Source organism: Ranitomeya variabilis, chromosome 1, assembly GCF_051348905.1.
Source record: "Ranitomeya variabilis isolate aRanVar5 chromosome 1, aRanVar5.hap1, whole genome shotgun sequence".
Taxonomy (NCBI): domain Eukaryota; kingdom Metazoa; phylum Chordata; class Amphibia; order Anura; family Dendrobatidae; genus Ranitomeya; species Ranitomeya variabilis.
Window position 1 is genome coordinate 401,809,232 of NC_135232.1, and position 25,348 is coordinate 401,834,579.

Here is a 25,348-nt window from a genome sequence, read left to right on the forward strand (position 1 = left end):
ATTAAGGTAATGAATATGCTCGCTTCTCCACTCTAATGGGCATGGAGAGAATATTCATTACCTTAATGAGCAGGGTCAGGTGATCGCTCGGCACAGGAAGAGCTGCCGGGACCATCGAGATGCTGTGAGGGCGCCGGGGCCAACGAGATGGTGCGTGGAAGGTGAGTAATGTGTGTTTTTTTGTGGTTTTTTTTTTTTTTTTTTTTATAGGAACCATTCATGCAAGGATAGGGGATAAGGAGCCATGTATACCAGTGCAGCGATGGGGGAGCCATGCATACCAGGAAAGGACAGGGGAGCCATGCATACCAGGACAGGATGGGGGAGCCATGCATACCAGGACTGGACGGGGGAGCCATGCATACCAGGACAGGGATGAGAGGACAATGCAGGCCTGGCTTATAGTCGAGTCAATAAGCTTACCAAGTTTTCCGTGGCAAAATTGGGTGCCTCGGCTTATACTCAGGTTGGCTTATACTTGAGTATATACGGTAATTAAGTTTTTTTCACAGAAATGTTACTTTTTATATTATTATTATTATTATTATTATTTTCACAAGGGTAACAGGAGAAAATAAACCCCCAAATTTGTTGTGCAATTTCTCCTGAGTTTGCCGATATCCCATATGTGGGGGAAAACCATTGTTTGGGCGCATGACAGAGCTCGGAAGAGAAGGAGCGCCATTTAACTTTTCCAACGGAAAATAGTCTGGAATTGAGAGTGGACACAATGTTGCGTTTGGAGAGCCCCTGATGTGCCTAATGAGTGGAAAACCCCACAAGAGACCCCATTTTGGAAGCTAGACCTCCTAAAGAACTTATCTAGATGTGTGGTGAGCACCTTGAATCCCCAGATGCTTCATAGAAATTTATAAAGTTGAGCCGTGAAAATAAAAAGTTACTTTTTTTTCAACAAAAATGATCTTTTAGCCCCCAACTTTTTTTATTTTCACAAGGGTATCAGGAGAAAAGTATTTCCCGACCATGACGTGTATACTGCAAATATCAGGAAGGGGTTAGTGGCACATCTATGATAAAAATCTGAAAATGTCTCTGGTCACGAAGGAAAGGGGGAGTAAATTTCCCAGTCATGTACTGGTTAAAGCATATTAAAAAACGCAGTCTGAAAAGAGTCTTAGGCCGGTTTCACATTAGCGTTTTGAGGAGCTGCGGAGGGCTGCGGACTTCTTCCGTGAAGCCCCGCCCTCAGTCGCACCTCCGCCGCTTGCTCCGCCTACTTCTGCATGCGACCTGCGTACCTATCTTTAACATTAGGTACGCAGGTCTTGCGGCTGTATGTGGCTGCTTCCGCATGCGTCATTTTGACGATGCGGCGACCAGCATAGGATGCAGCTTGTAGCAATTTCTTTTTTTTCTCCGTATCGTCAAAACGATGCATGCGTAAGCATCATCATACAGCCGCACGACCTGCATACCTAATGTTAAAGATAGGTACGCAAGCCGCATGCAGAAGTAGGCGGAGCTAGCGGCGGAGGTGCGGCCGAGGGCGGGGCTTCACGGAGGAAGTATTCAGCCCTCTGCAGCTCCTCAAAATGCTAGTGTGAAACTAGCCTTAGCCATTTTCTCAAAATTGGATTAGAATTGCAGCATGCTACAGTTAGTGGGTTTCAAATGGGGGGGGGGGGGAGGAGAAGACAATTCTGATACAAAGCAATAAAAAGATATTGGGAATGTGTAACCGTTTTTGTTTAGAAGCGCTAAGGGTATGTGCACACGTCAGGATTTCTTGCAGAAAATTCCATAAGAAAGCTGGACATTTTGTGCAAGAAATCCGCATGCGTTTTTTTTGCGTTTTTGACACGTTTTTTGCACGTTTTTTTCCCACTGCATTAAATAGCGGGAAAAACTTGAAAAATCCGCAAAATTAATGAACATGATGCGTTTTTTACCGCAATGCTTTTTTTTTCGCAGAAAAAAAATGCATCATGTGCACAAAAATTGCCGAATGCATTATTGATGGGATGCATATGTATGCGTTTTTTATGCGTTTTTATAATGAAAAAAGCGCAACGTGTGCACACAGCCTATAAAAGTGAAGTCATTTGTACGCAGAAGAGGGGGCAGAAATCCACAGACTGATGGTACTCTGCAGCTCTACATTCTCAGTGACCATTTTTACAAGCTGAATTAAGGATGTATTCATAATTGGATATCATATTTTGTATATGAATATAAGAGCGCTCTGTTTAGAAGAAAGGAACCTTGTTCAGGCCTGTTAGTCGAGAGGTCAGCTGGATCTAGTAAATGGCACAGAACAACAAGCGCTTTTCTACCAACTCCTGTGCAAATGTGTACAAATGCAAAGTAAGGAATGCTGGCCTCTCTTCACTTCTGCGCACACTGAACCACTATGCTCCATAATGAGGTTGTCATACATGTAAATCACTTTTGGTTGTTTTGGGGGAGCAATCTGTTTTCAAGCATTTGTCTGCAATTTTGCAATTGCTTATTGCCGAGTATAAATAAAGCATAATTGGCAGACAGTCTTGATAGGATTTCTTCTTACCTCCTATGTTAACCCACTTTCCCTAGTGGTGCTTTGTCCATGCACTTTGTTCTACGCTAATTCCTATGGCAACTTTCTTGATCATACGACTTAAAAAAAAAATAGAATGTGTGTGTATATATACTGCTCAAAAATAAAGGGAACGCTAAAATCCCACATCTTCGATATCACTGAATGAAATATTCCAGTTGTAAATCTTTATTCATTACATAGTGTAATGTGTTGAGAACAATAAAACCTAAAAATTATCAACGTAAATCACAACTAATATCCCACAGAGGTCTGGAGTTGGAATGATGCTCAAAATCAAAGTGGAAAATGAAGTTACAGGCTGATCCAACTTCAGTGGAATTGCATCAGGACAAGGAAATGATGCTCAGCAGTGTGTGTGGCCTCCACGTGCCTGTATGACCTCCCTACAACGCTTGAGCATGCTCATGATTGAGGCGGCGGATAGTCTCCTGAGGGATTTCCTCCCAGACCTGGACTAAAGCATCCGCCAACTCCTGGACAGTCTGTGGTGCAACGTGACGTTGTTGAATGGTGCGAGACATGATGTCCCAGATGTGTTCAATCGGATTCAGGTCTGGGGAACGGGCGGGCGTGTCCATAGCTTCAATGCCTTCATCTTGCAGGAACTGCTGACACACTCCAGCCACATCTGGCATTGTCCTGCATTAGGAGGAACCCAGGGCCAACTGCCCCAGCATATGGTCTCACAAGGGGTCTGAGGATCTCATCTCGGTACCTAATGGCAGTCAGGCTATCTCTGGTGAGCACATGGAGGGCTGTGCGGCCCTCCAAAGAAATGCCATCCACACCATTACTGACCCTCTGCCAAACCGGTCATGCTGAAGGATGTTGCAGGCAGCAGGTCGTTCTCCACAGCGTCTCCAGACTCTGTCACGTCTGTCACATGTGCTTAGTGAACCTGCTTTCATCTGTGAAGAGCACAGGGCGCCAGTGGCGAATTTGCTAATCCTAGTGTTCTGTGGCAAATGCCAAGCATCCTGCACGGTGTTGGGCTGTGAGCACAACCCCCTTCTGTGGACGTCAGGCACTCAGACGATCCTCATGGAGTCGGTTTCTAACCTTTTGTGCAGACACATGCACATTTGTGGCCTGCTGGAGATCATTTTGCAGGGCTCTGCCAGTGCTCCGATAGTTCTCCACCTGTTCCTTCTTGCGCAAAGGTTGAGGTAGCGGTCCTGCTGCTGGGTTTTTGCCCTCCTACAGCCTCCTCCACATCTCCTGGTGTACTGGCCTGTCTCCTGGTAGCTCCTCCAGCCTCTGGACACTACACTGTCAGACACAGCAAGCCTTCTTGCCACAGCTCGCATTGATGTGCCATCCTGGATGAGCTGCACTACCTGAGCCACTTGTGTGGGTTGTAGAGTCCGTCTCATGCTACTACGAGTGTGAAAGCACAACCAACATTCAAAAGTGACCAAAACGTCAGTCAGAAAGCATTGGTACTGAGATGTGGTCTGTGGTCCCCACCTGCAGAACCACTTCTTTATTGTGTGTCTTGATAATTGCCAATAATTTCCATCTGTTGTCTATTCCATTTGCACAACAGCATGTGAAATTGATCGTCAAACAGTGTTGCTTCCTAAGTGGACAGTTTGATCTCACAGAAGTTTGATTTACTCGGAGTTATATTCTGTTGTTTGTGTTACCTGTATTTTTTTGAGCTGTGTGTGTATGTGTGTGTGTGTGTGTGTGTGTGTGAGTATGTGTATATATGTATCTATCTATCTATCTATCTATCTATACACACACACACACACACACACACACACACACACACACATTTGTCTTTGTGCGATGCAGAAAAGGTGAACGAATGGACTCTACATGCCTGGTTCCCGCCGTGAAGCATGGAGGAGGTGTGATGGGGTGGGGGTGCTTTGCTGGTGACACTGTTGGGGATTTATTCAAAACTAAAGGCATACTGAACCATTATGGCTACCACAGCATCTTGCAGCAGCATGCTATTCCATCCGGTTTGCCTTTAGTTGGACCATCATTTATTTTTCAACAAGAAAATGACCCCAAACACACCTGCAGATTGTTGGAAGACCATTCCCGGTGACTACCTCTTTAAGCTCATCAAGAGAATGCCAAGAGTGTGCAAAGCAGTCATCAACGCAAAAGGTGTCTACTTTGAAGAACCTACAATATAAGACATATTTTCAGTTGTTTCACACTTTTTTGTTAAGTCTATAATTCCACATGTGTTAATTCATAGTTTTGATGCCTTCAGTGTGAATGTACAATTTTCATAGTCCTGAAAATACAGAAAAATCTTGAAATGAGAAGGTGTCCAAACTTTTGCTCTGTACTATATATAGAGAGAGAGAGAGAGAAAAATGTTCATATACCACTGATTGCACAACCAAATCAGTGTAACTTCTGCTGTTAGTCCCCATCAGGGTCCATCTAGTTAAATTTTACCACTCCACACCACGATCCTGGAAGTTGGATAGTGTGATAGTCCTTTGTGAAGGATCCTTCATTTTGTTACCCATGTGATCTCTAGACCAGTAGACTTCCATTCTGACCTCCAATGTGGTCTTGTCCTGCAACAGCCTTTGAGAGTATTGATGTGAGGTTAATTGAACACCTGTAGCTGTACGTTTGGTTTGTAGCCAAATGTTGTGCAAATGCCTTATGATTGTTGGTGTTTGACACATTAGACTTGGTATGTGACGTCCAATTTTACTGTACCAATTTTACTAGCAGTACAGAATGGATCAATCGTGAATCCGTGGTACAGCCAATTCTCCAGTGTGTCCCAGGAGTCTTTATTCAACTCGACAATTCCAGGCCACATATTGCTTATATTACTGTGAACAGCTTGCATTGCCTACGTGCTACCGTGGTCTGCAGTATCTCCATACTTTTCTCCCATCAAGCACATCTAGGATGTCAATTGCAGTACGTCTTCTATTCAAAACAGCAGGAGCTGTGTTTCTGTATCCGGAAACTGGCGCTAAACTTTGAATAGAGCAGCGCTCAGCAGCTTCCTTCAAAGTGTTTACATCCAACCACCACTATAGCAAAAAAACAACTTATTGGAAGGGCCCCAGGTTTCGGACCCATATCTATCGGCTATTGAAGACCTATTCTGTACATAGGTCATCACATACCTATGCCCCAATAACCCCTTTTAACATGTCTATTGATCCTGTGATGTTCATTGATGTTCATAATTCCATGACTTTTCCATTTTGATATTGCAATTTTAATGTTCAGGAGTGTGTATATATATATATATATATATATATATATATATATATACATATATATATATATATGTTTATTTTTTGGTTTATGTCACACGACCACATATACGTATTTTAGATATGAAACTTTTTTGTTTGTTACTGTTCTAAATATAGCTGAAAATCTCTGCAGTATGCCATTTGACAGTGGAGTCCATCATCGTCAGTCAGTCGGAGCTTACAAACCAAATTAACAGCTCTCATGTGACCAGAAGCATAGCTGGGCTTCCTGCAACTGGACCAAAAATTTCCTTTTTCTTTTTTTTTTTTTTTTTTACACCCATCTAAAGCTTAAGGCCGGTTTCACATTTGCGTTTAGGTAGAGTGCATAGGGCTGCATACTTCCTCCGCCTCTGCTTCGTCTACTTCCGCATGCGTCCTGCGTCATCCTGCGTACCTATCTTTAACATTGGGTACGCATGGACTGCGTTGTATGCGTATGCCTCTGCTTGAAGCGTTTTGACGTGCCCGCCGACCGCAAGAAAATGCAACATGTTGCGTTCGACAGGCACATCAAAACGCCGCATGTGGACGCATCTGCATACCACGCATTTCCCTGCACACCCAATGTTAAAGAGAGGTACGCAGGATGCATGTGGAAGCAGGCAGAACTTAAGGGAGGAAGTAAGCAGCCCTACGCACTCTACCTAAACGCAAGTGTGAAACCGGCCTAAAGGAGTGGTCCAAAACGAAGATTTATTTTAATCCTAAATCTCTAATGTCATGATCTAATTTTTTTCTAATATACTTTAGCTTAAAAATCCCTATTATTCCCTCCTCCCCCTGCCAGGGACATTTACAGTAACTTGTGCAGAGAAAATTGAGCTCCTGTTTGTACAGCTTAGAAGGATTCATTAAGTCCTTTAGTAATCATTTGATGTCAGCCCTAATGGATAAGAGAAGAATTAGCTGGGTAGAAAGGCAAAATGAGCAATTGTAAGTACACAGTGCTATATAATATGAACTTTGCAATATAAGCAATGACCACACAAGCCTTTCTTCAACATTTTTGTTAGATAACAAAAAAACACAAGTGGTCAACTGCTTTAACACCTTTCTGACATCGGACTAAATAATCCTTCCATGTGACCTGATCCTATTTGACCAGGGACAGATTATTATAACCGCGCGATCGCACACCGTTACTTTAACCCCTGAAATGCTGTGACCGAATGAGATTGCAGCATTCCAGGAGCCGGCAGAGGGCTGACAGCCCCTCTGCCTTTGGATCAGAGACCTCGTGGGGTCCCGATCGTTGCCATGGGGACTCGATGTCATCACATCTTGGTCACCAGAGCAAGGAAACTTGCAGATCATGCTCAGTGCATGACCAGAATCTTTCCCTGTCATTGCGGAGCTGACAGTTTCTACAGCATGGGGATGATCCAGCTTCCCCATGCTGTAGAAGCGATCGGCCTGCAAAAAATGATAGTCCCATAGTGGGACGAAGTAAAAAAAAAAAAAAAGACCTTTTTTTGTTTTAAATAATTGTAAAAATATTTTTAAAAATCAAAAATAAAATCAAAAAGTACTGTATCTATAAATATTTGAATAAAAAAATATAAACAATTAAAAAAAATATAAACAATTAAAGTCCACATATTTGGTATGACCCGACCTATAAAACTGTCCCACTAATTAACCCCTTTAGTGAACACCATAAAAAATAAATTAAAAAACAAGGCAAAAAGCAATGCTTTATCATCATACCGCTGAACATGAAGTGGAATAAGATGCGATCAAAAAGACTGATAAACATAAGGACGGTACCGCTGAAAATGTCATCTTGTCCATCAAAGAAACAAGAAGCCATATATATCAGCGGAAAAATAAAAAAGTTACAGCTCTCAGAATAGAGCGATGCAAAAATAATTATTTTTGTCTATAAAATAGTTCTTATTGTGTAAAAGTGCCAAACCATTTTAAAAAAAAAAACGATATAAATAAGGTATAATCGTACTGATCCGAGGAATAAAGCTGCCTTATCAATTTTACCACACACGGAGCGGCATGAACCCCTGCCCCCCCTCCCCCCCAAAATAAAAAATAAAAAAAAATTTGAATAACTGTTTTTTGTTCATTCTGCCTCTAAAAGATCGGAATAGAAAGCAATCAAAAAATGTCATGTCCAAAAATGGTACCAATAAAAACTAATCAACTAGTCCCGCAAAACACAAGTCCTCACATGACTCTGGGGACCAAAATATGGAAAAATTATAGCTATCAAAATATGGTGATGCAAAAAACTATTTTTTTTTTTTGCATATAAAAGCGTCATTTAGTGTGTGACAGCAGCCAAGCATAAAAACCCAATATAAATCTGGTATCGCTGTAATCGCAAGTTGCCTAATCAATGGCGTAAAAAAAATAAAACCAATTATTCATCTGTTGTTTTTTTTATTCTGCCTCCCAAAGATTGCAGTAAGGCTCGGCGCACTTTTAGCGCTAGCACCAGGGTTTCTGTGTAAATCTCCGAAATACGTGATTCAGATGAAACCTCTGGCAGAAGATTCCCTATAATGAAACAGAATGAGGCATTGTGGCCGCAGTCTGACCTGTGATCCGGCGGTATCCGTTTTTTTAGGATTGCATAAAAGTACCGTCGGCCACAGTTTTGTGCACTTCTAAAATGGACACCACTGAACAGAGGCCAGACGGAGTCCAGAGTAACTCTGCTGCCTCATTATAGTGAATGGATCCCTCGGAGGTTTCAGCACGTCACTCAGATTTAGATGGAAACCCCAAAGTAAGTGGTCAGCGTAGAGCGCTGGATAAATGTGATCTCAAATGTTGTGTAAAATGGTCCCAATGAAAGCTTCATCTCAATCCACAAAAAAAAAAGCAAGTCCCCACTCAGGTCTGTCATCTGTTAACAGAAATATAGGGCTCTTCCATGTTACTGGCAGTACAAAGGCTCTGGAAAAGCAAAATGGCTCCTCAGCTTCCAAAAAAAATTCAGCAAATTCTCCGCTCACAAATCCAATTGCGCCCCTCCCTTATGAGCCCCACATTGTGCCTAAACCACATATAGCATCCACGTTTGACATTTCTGAAGCGATATTAGCCTGCCTAACTTGCGGGTGTATGCCTCCAGAAGCACAGGCTGGGCATAATGTACTGGTGACTACAACGTACTGGTCACTACAGTGTACTGGTCACTACAACGACAGTTTGCAATTTTCACTCAGCAACTTTCAATGCTGCTTTCTTGTTTCTGGAAAATACCCATGGAGTAAAAATCGGTCACTACACCTGTAGATAAATTTCCCAAGGGGTATACTTTCCAAAAAGGTCAAAAATTCCTGTGAAGCACCTGAAGGGTTAATAAACTTCTTGAATGTGGTTTTGAGCACCTTGAGGGGTGCAGTTTTTAGAATGGTGCCACTTTTGGATATTTTCTATCATATTGACCCCCCCAAAGTGGTCAACTTCAATTGTGAGGTGGTTCCTAAAAAAATAAAAATGCTATTGTAATAATGAGAAATCGTGGTTTAACTTTTAACCCTTATAACTTCCTAACAAAAAAAATGTTGGTTCCAAAATTGTGCTGATGTAAAGTAGACATGTGGGAAATGTTACTTATTAGGTATTTTGTGTGACATATCTCTGTGATTTAAGGGCATTTTCTAAATTTTTGCCAAATTTCCGTGTTTTTTTTTCAAAAATAATCGCAAGTCATATCAAATAAATTTTACCACTAACATGAAGTACAATATGTCATGAGAAAACAATGTCCGAATCACTGGGATCCATTGAAGCGTTCCAGAGTTATAACCTCATAAAGGGACAGTGGTCAGAATTGTAAAAATTGGCCCGGTCATTAACGTGCAAACCACCTTCGGGGGGGTTAAGGGATTAAAGGGAACCTGTCAGCAAGATTGTACACAGTAACCTACAGACAGTGTCAGGTTGGCGCTGTTATACTGAATAAAATGATGAAATCCATCTTTTGGTTGTTCTTAAATCTTTGTTTTCAGTCTTGTGTTAGACTATGTGCATACGATGTGTTTTCATGGCTTTTTCTTACACGTGTAAATGTTCCAGAAACGCAATGGAATGCTAAAGCAAGGTAATTCAATGATAACCCTAAAGTGTTGTGCACATGATCAGTAAATTGCCTTCTGTATTTGCAGTGTTTTATTTTCTCCAGCATGTCAATTCCTTTTGCGTTTCTGCAGCGTTTTTGACTCATTGATTTCAATTGAGTCAGTCAAATCTGCAGCAAAACACAGGTGTAAAAAGGTTTGCATATTTGCAGCAGATGTTCTGCCAAAAACGCTGCGATTTGTCAAAGGGAGATAATGTCAGAAGGAGGAAGAGTTTGTGGGCAGAGAATATGTGCGTGTGTGTGGGCGGAGAATGTGTGTGTGGAGAATATGTTCCTGTGTGTGTGGGCGGAGAAAATGTGCATGTGTGTGTACCATGCGACGTGGGTACCCAGGCGTCATCTGTTGGGACTACTACTCCCATCCAGCTACATGTTTTGTCACATATAACAGTGACAGCATGAGCCGATGATGGGAGAATAGTCTCATCATCTGGCGTCTGTGTTCAATTGTAAAAAAAATCTAAATATTTATGTATTCACATACAAAATACATATTCACCGAACACCTAATCCCCAACACCCTCGTCTCCTGCAAACAATAAAAAAATAATAAGCCAACATATACTTATCTTTCTGCCGTAGTCCATTTAATACTGAGTGTCACACGGCGATCTCAGGTGTAGAACAGTCACATTTGGAGATGTGACCTCTCTACCCGGCCGCCGGCGATACACTGACAGGAGGTGATCGGTTGCACAGTGTATCACTGAGCCGCCGTGTGAGTTCACCGGAGTTCATCAGCTGATCAGCTCTGGTGCTCTCACGGCACCGCTGTGTGAAGTTCTCACACAGTGGTAGTGCTGTAAGTGTGAGCACGGGAGCTGATCAGCTGATGAACTCCGGTAAACTCTCACGACGGCTCAGTGATACACTGCGGGTGCGATTACCTCCTTTAAGTGTATCGTCGGAGGGCAGGTAGAGCGGTCACATCTCCCGATGTGACTGTTCTACACCTGAAATCGCCGTGGGACATGGTATTAAATGGACTACGTCAGACAGGATAGTATTATATGTTGGTTTATTATTTTTTTATTGTTTGCAGGAGACGAGGGTGTTGGGGACTAGGTGTTCAGTAAGTATGGTAAATTTAGATTCAATAAAGGAGTCTGTGTGATTATTTCAAATAAAGGACTTTATTCTGGCCCTGTCTTTATTTACCATGGAACTATAGGATTAGTACCAGATGGGTGTCTTATAGACGCCTCTCCATTACTAACCTGTGGGCTTGATGTCACCTGACAATACAAAGGTGACATGAACCCCACTTGCCACCACTGAAGGGCAAGTGGGAAGAGCGAGGTTAAGTGCCAGGTTAATTAGTACATCTATAAAATGCGCCATTTTTGGGGCGGCTGAGAGATTATGTTTTTAGCCTGGGGGGGATGACAGTATCCATGGCCCCTTCCCAGGCTATTAATGTCAGCCTGCAGCTGTCTGCCTAGCCTTTACTGGTTCGATTTTATAGGGGGACCCCATGTCAATTTTTTTCAGGGGTTCCCCTGTAAGCTAGCCAGTAAAGGCTAAGCAAACAGCTGAGAGCTGATATTAATAGCCTGGGAACCTTTGACAATTTTCTCCTTCCCAGAATAATATCAGCCGTTGGCTTTCCCCCTGCTTGTTAGTAAAATTATGCGGTAGCCCACGCAATTTTGTTAATTCAATTTTTTTTAAAATAAACAGATATTGCATTTCACGAAGATTTCTGACAGTTGCTTTGTTACAGCATATGTAGGCTAATTATGTTAATGCTCCTACATAAGCTGCTGTGTGTGTGTTTATTTAATATTAATGAGGGTATCTGGCTGAAGAGGTTGAACAAGGAAATTATATCACAATTTATATATTTTTTTAACATCTTTATTTAGCGCTACGGATTTACAAAGGTGCATGAAAAAACGCATAAAAAAGCCGGCCTTGGCACCTGCGCTGCAGTATAGTTGCATGTTTTATGTGCACTTAATCACTTCTGCTTATTTAACTCAGCACAGTTAAAATAAAAAAGGCAATTTGAAAATGGTGCCCGCCTAGAGAAGCTTTTTTTTTTTTATTCAGTATGTGATGGAATTCATTATGTAAACTAGGGGGCAGGTCAGTGAGGGATCAGTGACCTGTCAGCAGTCTGCATTATGAATATCTAATCAACACCACATACCCCAGCCCTGCCTTAGGGCACGAGAATCTCATTAACACAAAACTGAAAATAAAGATCAAGAAACAACCATAAGACGGATTTCATCAACCTAGGTATCATTTTATTCAGTATAATGGCGCTGACCTGACACTGTCTGTAGGCTACTGTGCACGATCCTGCTAACTGGTTCCTTTTAACCCCTTCCCGACCTGTGACGCCACGTAGGCGTCATGAAAGTTAGTGCCAATCCGACCTGTGACGCCTATGTGGCGTCATGGAGGGATCGCGTCCCTGCAGATCGGGTGAAAGGGTTAACTCCAATTTCACCCTATCTGCAGGGACAGGGGGAGTGGTACTTCAGCCCAGGGGGGGTGGCTTCACCCCCCCCCCCCCCGGCTACGATCGCTCTGATTGGCTGTTTCACTTTCAACAGCCAATCAGAGCGATTTGTAATATTTCACCTATGAAAACTGGTGAAATATTGCAATCCAGCCATAGCAGATGCTGCAGTATCATTGGCCATGGCTGGAAAACCTGATCTGCCCCCCCCCCCCCCCCCCCCGCCACCGATCTCCCCAGACCTCCGTCCTGCGCTCCGCTCCCCTCCCCCTCCATCCTCCTGTTCGCTCCCCCGTCCTGTCCACTCCCCCGTGCTCCGATCCCACCCCCGTGCTCCGATCCAAAATGGCGGGCGCATGCGCAGTGCGCCCGCCGAATCTGCCAGCTGGCAGATTCATTCCAGGTACATTTTGATCACTGTGATAGGTTTTATCACAGTGATCAAAATAAAAAAAAATAGTAAATGAACCCCCCCTTTATCACCCCCATAGGTAGGGACAATAATAAAATAAATATATTTACTTTTATTTTTCCACTAGGGTTAGGGTTAGAACTAGGGTTAGGGTTAGAGCTAAGGTTAGGGTTAGGGTTAGGGTTAGAATTAGGGTTAGAACTATGGTTAGGGTTAGAAATAGGCTATGTGCACACGGTGCGGATTTGGCTGCGGATCCGCAGCAGTTTTCCATCAGGTTTACAGTACCATGTAAACCTATGGAAAACCAAATCCGCTGTGCCCATGGTGCGGAAAATACTGCGCGGAAACGCGTATTTTCAATTCTTTGTGCGGATTCCGCAGCGTTTTACACCTGTTTCCCAATAGGAATCCGCAGGTGAAATCCGCACAAAAAACACTGGAATTCCGCGGTAAGTCTGCAGGTAAAGCGCAGTGCCTTTTATCTGCAGATTTTTAAAAAATGGTGCAGAAATATCTCACAGGAATCCGCAACGTGGGCACATAGCCTTAGGGTTGGAATTAGAGTTAGGGTTGGAATTAGGGCTAGGGTTGGAAATAGGGTTAAGATTAGGCTTGTGGTTAGGAATATGGTTAGGGTTAGGGGTGTGTTGGGGTTAAAGTGGTTGGGGTTAAGGTTAGGGGTGTGTTGGGGTTAGGGTTGTGGTTAGGGGTGTGTTGGGGTTAGGGTTGTGATTAGGGTTATGGATAGAGTTGGGATTAGGGTTAGGGGTGTGTTGGGGTTAGGGTTGTGATTAGGGTTATGGATAGAGTTGGGATTAGGGTTAGGGGTGTGTCAGGGTTAGTGTTGGAGTTAGAATTGATTTTCTTTTTTTACTGTTTAGGCACATCAGGGGTCTCCAAATGCATCATGGTGCCACCATTGATTCCAGCCAATCTTGCGTTCAAAAAGTCAAATGGTGCTCCCTCCCTTCCGAGCCCTGACGTGCGCCCAAACATTGGTTTACCCCCACATATGGGGTACCAGCATACTCAGAACAAACTGCGCAACAACTATTGGGGTCCAATTTCTCCTGTTACCCTTCTGAAAATAAAAAATTGCTTGCTAAAACATAATTTTTGAGGAAAGAAAAATGATTTTTTTATGTTCACGGCTCTGCGTCATAAACTTCTTTGAAGCACTTGGTTGTTCAAAGTGCTCACCACACATCTAGATGAGTTCCTTGTGGGGTCTAGTTTCCAAAATGGGGTCACTTGTGGGGGGTTTCTACTGTTTAGGCACATCAGGGGCTCTGCAAATAAACCATTCCATCAAAGTCTGCATTCCAAAACGTCACTACTTCCCTTCCGAGCCCCGATGTGTGTTGCCAAACAGTGGTTCCCCCCCACATATGGGCTTTCAGCGTACTCAGGACAAACTGGACAACAACTTTTGGGGTCCAATTTCTCCTGTGACTCTTGTGAAAATTAAAAATTGCGGGCTAAAAAATAATTTTTGAGCAAAGAAAAATGATTTTTTATTTTCACAGCTCTGCATTATAAACTTCTGTGAAGCACTTGGGGGTTTCAAGTAGTCACCGAATATCTAATTTAGTTCCATGGGAGGTCTAGTTTCCAAAATGGGGTCACATGTGGGGGAGCTCCAATATTTAGGCACACAAGGGCTCTCCAAAAGCGACATGGTGTCCGCTAACGATTGGAGCTAATTTTTCATTCAAAAAGTCAAATGGCGCTCCTTCCCTTCCGAGCCCTGCCGTGTGCCCAAACAGTGGTTTACCCCCACATGTGAGGTATCAGTGTACTCAGGAGAAATTGACCAATAAATTTTAGGATCCATTTTATCCTGCTGTTCATGTGGAAATCAACAAATTGAGGCTAAAAGAAATGTTTTGTGAAAAGAAAAGTACTTTTTCACTTTTACGGATCAATTTGTGAAGCACCTGGGGGTTCAAAGTGCTCACTATTTATCTAGATAAGTTCCTTGAGGGGTCTAGTTTCCAAAATGGCGTCACTTGTGGGAGAGCTCCAATTTTTAGGTACACAGGGGCTCTCCAAACGCGACATGGTGTCCGCTAACAATTGGAGCTAATTTTTCATTCAAAAGTCAAATGGCGCTCCTTCCCTTCCGAGCCTTGCCGTGTGCACAAACAGTGGTTTGTGACCACATATGAGGTATCAGTGTACTCTGGAAAAATTTGCCAACACATTTTAGCATCCATTTTATCCTGTTGCCCATGTGAAAATGAAAAAATTGAGGCTAAAAGAAATTTTTTGTGAAAAAAAAGTACTTTTTCATTTTTACGGATCAATTTGTGAAGCACCTGGGGGTTCAAAGTGCTCACTATGCATCTAGATAAGCTCCTTGGGGGGTCTAGTTTCCAAAATGGGGTCACTTGTGGGGGAACTCTAATGTTTAGGCACACAGGGGCTCTCCAAACGCGACATGGTGTCTGCTAAAGATTGGAGCCAATTTTTCATTGAAAAAGTCAAATGGCGCTCCTTCCCTTCCGAGCCCTGTCGTTCACCCAAACAGTGGTTCCCCCCACATATGGGATATCGGCGTACTCAGGACAAATTGTACAAAAAACAAAACAAAAACAAAAAAATTGTTGCTGAAAGATCATTTTTGTGACTAAAAAGTTAAATGTTCATTTTTTCCTTCCATGTTGCTTCTGCTACTGTGAAACACCTGAAGGGTTAATAAACTTTTTGAATGTGGTTTTGAGCACCTTGAGGGGTGCAGTTTTAGAATGGTGTAACTTTTGGGTATTTTCAGCCATATAGAACCCTCAAACTGACTTCAAATGTGAGGTGGTGCTTAAAAAAAAATGGTTTTGTAAATTTAGTTGTAAAAATGAGAAATCGCTGGTCAAATTTTAACCCTTATAACGTCCTAGCAAAAAAAAAAAATTTTGTTTCCAAAATTGTGCTGATGTAAAGTAGACATGTTTGTAATGTTACTTATTAACTATTTTGTGTCACACAACTCTCTCGTTTAACAGAATAAAAATTTGAAAATTGCGAAATTTTTGCCAAATTTCCATTTTTTTTCACAAATAAACAAAAATTATCGACCTAAATTTACCGCTAACATAAAGCCCAATATGTCACGAAAAAACAATTTCAGAACCGCTGGGATCCATTGAAGCGTTCCTGAGTTATCTACTATATAATTGTCTAAGGGTCACTTCCGTCTTTCTGTCTGTCCTTCTGTCTGTCTGTCTTTCTTTCTGTCTGTCACAGATATTCATTGGTTGCGGCCTCTGTCTGTCATGGAATCCAAGTCGCTGATTGGTCTCGCCAGCTGCCTGTCATGGCTGCCGCGACCAATCAGCGACTGCCACTGTCCGATTAGTCCCTCCCTACTCCCCTGCAGTCAGTGCCTGGCGCCCGCTCCATACTCCCCGCAGTCACCGCTCACACAAGGTTAATGCCAGCGGTAACGGACCCCGTTATGCCGCGGGTAACTCACTCCGTTACCGTCGCTATTAACCCTGTGTGACCAAGTTTTTACTATTGATGCTGCCTATGCAGCATCAATAGTAAAAACATCTAATGTTAAAAATAATAAAAAAAATATAAAATCATTATATACTCACCTTTCCCGCTCCTCGCGACGCTCCGGTGACCGCTCCATGCAAGCGGCAGGTTCCGGTGGCAAGGATGGTATGCGAGAAGGACCTGCCATGTCGTCACGGTCATGTGACCGCGACGTCATCACAGGTCCTGCGCGCCTGCGCGAGAAGGACCTGCCATGACGTCACGGTCATGTGACTGCTACGTCATCACACCCTGGGACCGGAAGCTGCCGCCTGCAACCGCACACAGGCGACAGAACTACAAGGGGCCCTCGGAAGGTGAGTATATGTTTATTTTTTAACCTGTGACATACGTGGCTGGGCAATATACTACGTAGCTATGCAATATACTACGTGACTGGCCAATATACTACGTGGCTCTGTGCTGTATACTACGTCGCTGTGCAATATACTACGTGGCTCTGTGCGGTATACTACGTCACTGGGCAAAATACTACGTAACTGGGCAATATACTGCGTCGCTGGGCAATATACTACGTAACTGGTCAATATACTACGTGGCTGGGCAATATACTACGTGGGCTGTGCAATATACTACCTGGACATGCATATTCTAGAATACCCGATGCGTTAGAATCGGGCCACCATCTAGTTACCTCATAAAGGGACACTGGTCAGAATTGCAAAAAACGGCCAGGTCATTAAGGTCAAAATAGGCTGGGTCATGAAGGGGTTAACGTGCAAACCACCATCGGGGGTAAGATAATGTGCATAAATGAATTATTTGCTTTACCATTCCTTTGACCATGTGCCTATTTTTTCATTCAGGTTTTATTTTCCACACTGGTATAGTAATGGGAGCAGCAGAGCATTTCGTTATGGAGTTACAAGGGGATCTGAAAGTCCAATTCTTGATGACTTTGTCATGTCTTATTTGTTTGCTCAGGTAAGAATCTTAAATTTTTGCAGCAAATGAGCATCTCTACGAATTCTTCTTTTTGTTATTTCTTGCTTTTGACCTCCTTGTCTTATTTGCAGCAAAAGCAATTTTGTTATCGGTTTTGAACAAGCATCCTCCTTAATACACACTGCTAGACCAGTGTGTCATGGACTAGAAGGCTCATTGGCTAATAATAGATCTCGGATAGGTTGACAGATGGTGTTTTCTGCTTTTATGGATCATTGTTATCTCCTGTCCTTGTTACTTGCATGTGAAGGATAATGAAACTGAGACCATGCTATATATACAGATGCAGATGTGTCCACCCATTTCTTTTCATGTATACAGTATCATTTAGGAATCCAGCATCTCACAATGCAAATTCTATACATTATCATGACAAGCTAGCAATTCACATCAAATCCATTGGGTGCCAACATATAGGAACCTAGCCCAACAAAGTTTTTGGAATTACATATTTTTGGTTTTCAAAGCTTGTCCTTTTGCACTACTCGTCTCAGCATGTCTAGACAAGAGGAAAGCTGGGGAAGAACACATCTGTACATAAATATGTCTCTGAGAAGTTTTTTTGTGCATCTGCTCTTTATAATATATTGTCATCTACTCGGAACAACTGGACTTCACACTGACCCATAGAGTTGGATGCATTTATTCACACATCAGAAAATGCTGAATCCCATTGTCAGCTATCTGTGCTTGAGGCTCAGACTTGGCCGTACCAGGCAATGGGGGATCAGTGAAACATGGGTGTCAATCGGAATGCTTCATATTTGCTTCCCTGTCCCACAGAACAGACTGTTATTGACACCCCCCCGGTGCACTTTCTGGCTAAATTGCATGTGGGTTTTCAGCAATGGCACATCAGATTATTACAAAATGGGTATCAATTTTATTGATGATCTATAACCTACACAGCCATACCAATAGTTTAACTCCTTAACACAGTATGACTTAAAGGGGTTGTCCAGTTTTAAGCTGAGAGTCTGCAGTCACTTTATATGAGTGCAGATGTGTGAATTCTCACATCGCGCCCACTGTGTGCTGTGAGGATTCTTTGGTGTCGGCGGTGGGCATGTGACAGCAAGTATGTGATTTGCATACATGTACTCACATCCCGATTAGATAGGCACAGCCTTGATCAATGCAAGTGTATTGATCATGGCCAGATACAGTCTAGTCGGAATGTGGCTGGAAGTATGCAGATCAACTGGTACTGGAGTGTGCTCACAACGCAGAGTGCGCGCAATGTGGGGAAGCACAAGTCTGCAGTCACATAGCATATTGTGACTGCAGACTTGTAGTTTAAGACCGGACAACCTCTTTAACATTACTACATTGTTTGGCTCCCCGTGTGTGTGAAGAAGGCTCAAGTGCTGAGCTCCCTCTATACGCAGTAGACACTGTCTATCAGCTGTGACCAGAGATAAACTCTGTTCTCTTCTTTAAATCATTAAAATGCCGTTGTCAGTCTCTCGCAGCAGCATTTAAATGGAGTGATTGCACACACTAGCTCCCATCAGCCCACCTCAAAATAATCACAAGGCACCTATGGGTTACCCAAACTACCACATTCCAGTATAGAGTATAAGCCCTTGGAGGATCACAGGTTCAAATCCCCTAAGGAGCCTAAAAAAATAATAAAAAAAAGTTTTTACAAATGTTTAGAAGCACATCCCTTTCAGCTGTATTAAACAGCTGAACCATTTCTCATGTTTCCAGGTGAGCTTATTTGTATGGTCATTTGCATTATTGGACTTCTTTTGTAAAAAGGGATTCTTTTTGAGTCTGTTTTGGCAAATTTTAATAGCATGTTGAAATATATTAAACAAAAAGGTAGACCTGTCACCCTACAAACAATAAAAAGAAATAAATAAGAAACGTAGTACATGACATAAACTGGGTTGAAAGTTCCCTTAAAGAAGTTGTCCACTATTTGGGCAACTTTTGTCATACCTGTCGCTTGGCCCCCATAAAATAATACAGCTAAGGCTACTTTCACACTAGCGTTAACTGCAAACCGTCTCAAAACGTCTTTTTTCAGAGAAAACGCATCCTGCAAAAGTGTTTGCAGGATGCATTTTTTCCCCATAGACTTGTATTGGCGACGGATTGGCATACGTTGTGTACGTCGTACGACGGATACGTCGAAATTTGGCGACACGTCGTCTGCAAAAAACGTTGCTTGTAACGTTTTTGTCTCCGCCTAAAAAACGTGTCGCGATGCATCCTGCGGCATGCGTCGTTGGCTACAATGGAAGCTTATGAGCGACGGATGCGTCGGGACACGTCGTACGACGCAATGCAGCGCTGCAATACGTTTTTTTACACTGAGCATGCTCAGAAGCTGGATTTTGTTGCCAATTGGCCAGACACCCCCAAATCTATATAAACCTGGCCTGGGCCTTCAACCCCACATATATGGCCACGTATTTAAGTGCCACGTATTTAAGTGCCACGTATATAGGTGCCACGTACATAGGTGCCACGTACATAGGTGCCACGTATATAGGTGCCACGTACATAGGTGCCACGTACATAAGTGCCACGTATTTCACGTAAATGCCACGATATTTCAGTGCCATGTATTTCAGTGCCACGCATTTAAGTGCCACGTATTTACGTGCCATGATATTTCAGTGCCACGTATAACCACGTAGTTATAGTATTTATAGTACGTGGCACTGAAATACGTGGCACTATGACTGTCAGAAAATGTTCATTAAACGGTTAGGTGTGAGGTTAGGGGTAGGGTTAGGGTTTGGATCCCTTTATCATCATCCGTAGTTCATTAATCGGATGTATCCAGAGTCGCCTCCGTCTCCGTTGCTGCAGAAGCATCCTACGTTTTTCCGCTGCCGCCTCCTTCTCCCGCACTATGATATCCAGGCGATTCGTCTCAAAGATAACGTCGGTAACCAAACTAGCAATCCTCCCAAGAACACCTTCCATCGCTGCCACAAAACTAAAACCCTCAAAGATGGGCTGTAAAAACAGTAACTATATAGTTTTCCATATTTTCCAGTAGCCAATCAAATTTGGGAGCCTCCCATTTTAAAAACGGATCCGTCGTAAAAACGGATGCAACGGATGGTAAAAACGGATGCAACGTATGCAACGCATCCAGTATTTGACGGAAACGTTTAGCGGATTTGCGACGGATCCGTCGAAATGCTGTATGCGTGGCATACGTTTGTCTCCGTTTTTCACTTTTTCGACGCATCCGTTTTTTCGGCAAAAAAGACGTTTTGAGACGGTTTGCAGTTAACGCTAGTGTGAAAGTAGCCTAATACTCCCCTCCCGTCCCGGTGGCGTTCTTGCGGTGTCAGCAGTCGCGGTCCTGGGGATCTCGTGCTGTTGTTGTGACTCCGGCGTCCAATCACCCGACTAGGGAAGAATAGTTAGGAATTGCCAATTGCACTAACTCACTGGTGGAGGTTATATGAAGTTACTAAGAAAGCCGTGAATCTAGGGCCTTACTTAAAGGATGCTGCATCAGTTTTTTTTTTTTACATTGAAGTCTTTGGAAAACGGATCCGTTAATTAGCCATCAGTTTTTCTCCCATCTGAAACGGATCCGTTTTTTTGCATACTGGATCAGTTTCAAATGAATGATTACTTGAAAGTTCACATGTCCAGTAATAGATGTTAAATATTTATTTTTCTAACTCCAATAAGCAAAAAATGGATCCTTTTTAAAGGGAACCTGTCACCACGTTTTTGGAAGATGGGATAAAAATAGCGTTAAATAGGGGCAGAGGTGGGCGTTACATTAGTGTGTTTGTTATGCGTTTATTACCCACCTAAGTTGCCGAAATACCTTTGCAAAGGCTCCGTTTTCGCCTCTCAATCAGGCTGGTCTGGTCAAAAGGGCGTGTTGTCTTCCCCCAGATTTTGCGTAGTTTTCCGTTGGTGGCGTAGTGGTGTGCGCATGCCCAAGGTCCCGAATCCTCTGCCAGGGGATTTAAAAGAGCGCGCTGTTCGTTATTTCATTGGTGATCGGTGGGCGCGGCCATCTTCCTTTGGCCGCGCGTGCGCAGAAGCGGCGCTCTGCTGGCCGCGGCTTCAGGAAAATGGCCGCGGGATGCCGCGCGTGCGCAGATGGATATCGCGGCGGCCATTTTCCTGAAGCCGCGGCCAGCAGAGCGCCGCTTCTGCGCACGCGCGGCCAAAGGAAGATGGCCGCGCCCACCGATCACCAATGAAATAACGAACAGCGCGCTCTTTTAAATCCCCTGCAGAGTATTCGGGACCTTGGGCATGCGCACACCACTACGCCACCAACGGAAAACTACGCAAAATCTGGGGGAAGACAACACGCCCTTTTGACCAGACCAGCCTGATTGACAGGCGAAAACGGAGACTTTGCAAAGGTATTTCGGCAACTTAGGTGGGTAATAAACGCATAACAAACACACTAATGTAACGCCCACCTCTGCCCCTATTTAACGCTATTTTTATCCCATCTTCCAAAAACGTGGTGACAGGTTCCCTTTAAATGGAGAAAAACTGGTGGCTAGTTAACAGATCCGTTTTCCAAAGACTTCAATTTTAAAAAAGCAGATCCACTTGAAGTCCGTTTTTTCAGGAAAACAAAAAAGTTGTGTCTGCACGACTTTTTTTTGTCAACTGATTGCTGCTGGATTCTAACGGATCATAACCGAACATGTGAACTTAGCCTTAGTGATAATCACATTTCTGGTCTGGAATTCCTTTAAACCCCTTCATGACTTTGCAGTTTTGCGTTTTCATTTCTTGCTACCCTTATTCCCACCGCCATAACTTTTTTTTTTTTTTTTTACTTTTCCATCAATATGGCCATATGACAGCATGTTTTTTTGCAGGACGAATTGTACTTTTGAATGATACCATTGATTTTACCATATAGTATTCTGGAAAATGGGAAACAAAATTTCCAGGTGTGGGATAATTGAAAAAAAAAAATGGAATTCCGCAATTGTTTTCTGGGATTTTTATTTACCATTTTCACTAAATGCTAAAACTGACCTGCCATTATGATTCTCCAGATCATTTCGAGTTCACAGACACCAAACTTATCTAGGTTATTTTTTATTTATGCGGTGAAAAATATCCAAAGTTTGTAAAAAAAAAATAAATAAAAAAAAAAAAGATTAAAAAATAAATAGGAAAATAAAATAAATAAATAAATAAATAAAAAATTGGCCATTTTCCGAGACCCAGAATGTTTCAATTTTTCATGACCTGGGGCTGGAATAGTGCTTATTTTGTGTGTGCTGAGCTGACGTTTTAGTTGATACCATTTTGCGGTAGATAAGATGTTTTCTTTCTCGCTTCATTGGGGGACACAGGTAACCATGGGTGTATGCTGCTGTCACTAGGAGGCTGACACTATGCAAATAAAGAAGAAGTAACTCCTCCCCGGCAGTATACACCCTCCGACAGGCACCAGGCAACTCAGTTTTTGCTTAGTGTCTGTAGGAGGCGGACCTGGATCTAACACCAGATCCGCATTTCTTTTACAGGGATTTGTTGTGTGTTTTTAATCATTTCCCCTTTCTTTTTCAGACTCTTTCTTCAGGGTAACAGGGTGCAATTTTCTCACCCTGTCTTCCCCACTTTGAGCGACCGAGAGAGCAGTGTGGTATCACCCACATCGCACCCTCTCGGACCCGCTGGGCAGGACTCTGTCCCCTGTCACCCATTCGGGTGTTCAGGGTGACCCTTTCTTCGGTGGCCAGTCCTGCCCGTTTCCCCTCCTCATCCCTCTCCTCGGAGCGGGCTGAGAGGAAGACGGCGGTCACATCCAGTGACCCTCTCCCCCTGTTCAGGGGTCGACGCCGTCTTCTGCGCCGGAGAGTCGTGGCGCGGGAAGGAGGACTACTTCCAGGACCCTCTATCTACCAGGGATCCTGATGATTCCTCATCTGCAGGTAGGGAATCTTCAATCAACAAACCCCCCATCCCCACCAATACCCTGCCCAGCAGCGATCTCCTCTTACCATAGGGGAGCATCTGACAGGGAAGTGGGCTGCATATTCGGGCGTTGAGACCACGTAGGAATGAGAGCAGGAAGGCTGGCATCTTTTCCCCCTCCTTATTCAAACTTACAGGCTCGCTCGCCCGCCATTTCTCTCTGCCTCATGTTCCCTTTCTTAGCGCTTGAGCGCCCTCTGGTGGTGGCCGGAATTAGTGCGGCCGGGATGTGCAGCGTCTCCCTGCTTTTCCCTTTCTTGCCGCTTGAGCGCCCTCTTGTGGCGGTCGACGGTATAGCGGCTGGATTGCTTTCAGTTTTACAGGGGGCGTTCCTTTCTTTCCCCCCTTCGGTCCTGTGCACGCCCACAGCGTCGCACTTTCTCCGCGCTCTTTTCTCCTGCTTCCTGCTCCCTGTCAGCGTCTGCTCATCGCGTGGGACACAGGATTTCTCGGGGGAACACAGGCACCTGCGGTTACCGCTGTCTTTCACCAGGCTCAGCGCTACCTCCTACTCCACCTGGCAGTATTCTCTGGGGACAAGGTAATATCCACCTATGTCCGACCCCACCCCGGCCTTTGCCCCTACGGCCATCCATTACGCCTGCGCTCACTGTAAGAAAAAGTGGGTTTCAGGTCAGCCATCTCCTTTCTGCCCGTCCTGCGTTCCTCCCACCATGTCAGCTCCCCTGGAAGCTTCAGGGTCCCGGGACGAGTGCACCCCCCCTCCCCCGGAGTGGGCTGTTGCTATGTCTCAATCTGTGTCCGACCTGACTAAGGTTTCTCAGTCCCTGGTCCAGGCACTTGAACGCATCCCGCTTCTCTCTAATGCCACCAGTGCCACGAACGCCTCTCACGGCGATTCGCTCGCACCTGTCCTAGACTCTCACAGAGGCAGACCGGACAAAAGAGACAGAAAACGGACCTTATCTAGATCCTTCTCCAGTTCACCGGACCACATCGGGATTCCCCTATCTGCCCGTTCCCCTTCCTCACAGGCGGACCTCGGGTCTGATGTCACCTCTCAGTCGGAATCTGACTCGGATGCAGATCAGACTTCCGGAACACAAGACATGGTTGATAGCCTTATCTCAGCTATCATTCAGACGCTTGATCTTAAGGAGGATGAGGCAAGCTCTCAGGACGTCTCCGTTGCTTTTAAACGGATTAAACGTCCCTCTAGGGTTTTCCCTAATCACAAGGAGTTTGACAACACTACCGCCACTCAATGGGAAAACCCTGGCAAGCGTTTCCCAGGCAGGAAACTGCTTGATGTGTTATACCCTTTTCACTCCGACCTGGTCTCCAAGTGGTCCGAGTCTCCTAAGGTCGACCCGCCTGTGTCCAGGCTATCCTCACAGACAGTTCTGTCTATTCCGGACGCGGCTTCCCTTAAGGACCCCTCGGACAGACAAATCGAGGCGCTAGCAAAATCAGCATTTGAGGCCTCCGGAGCCTCCCTTTGCCCTAGTTTCGCCTCGTCATGGGTAGCCAAGGCTGTTTCAGCCTGGGCCAAGACCCTGCGCAGGGGCATTTCGGCCTCTGCTCCTGCTGAAGAACTGTCTGAATTAGCGGATCAGATTTCACTGGCAGGAAAATACCTGATGAATGCCTCCCTTGATGCAGCGGCCTGCTCTACCAGGGCTAATGGCAACATTGTCGCCATTCGCCGGATTCTTTGGTTAAAGGCGTGGAACGCTGACCCCGCATCTAAGAAATCGCTCACGGGTCTGCCCTTCCAGGGCTCCAGACTCTTCGGCTCGCAGCTAGATCAAATGATCTCGGACGCTACTGGCGGTAAGAGTACCTCCTTACCCCAGTCCAAGCCTAAACGTCCCTTCAACAGGAGGGGTCCCCAGTCCTTTCGTCCCTTTCGGTCTTTTGCCTCTTCGGGAAACCCCGTCCAGGACCGTTCCTCCTCACAAGGGGACCGAAGAAAACCTTCTTTCAGGCCTCCGCCACGCTGGAGAGCCAAGAGCCACCCCGCAAAACTATCGGAATCTCGGGGCCGCAGGTTTTCTAATAAATGACGGGTCGCCCCCACCTGGAACTCCTTCCAGGGTGGGAGGCCGCCTTCTTCTATTCTCAGAGGTTT

General features: G+C 44.3%; 1 protein-coding gene across 1 annotated transcript in view; it reads left to right on the plus strand.

Annotated features, from left to right (window-relative positions):
* The window catches only part of JAK2 (Janus kinase 2), a 337,554-nt gene that overhangs the window by 191,448 nt on the left and 120,758 nt on the right, over nt 1–25,348 (plus strand). Inside the window, exon 4 of the mRNA XM_077249154.1 lies at nt 17,172–17,289. Coding sequence (XP_077105269.1) covers nt 17,172–17,289 — 118 coding nt within the window. The remainder of the gene's footprint in view (nt 1–17,171; nt 17,290–25,348) is intronic.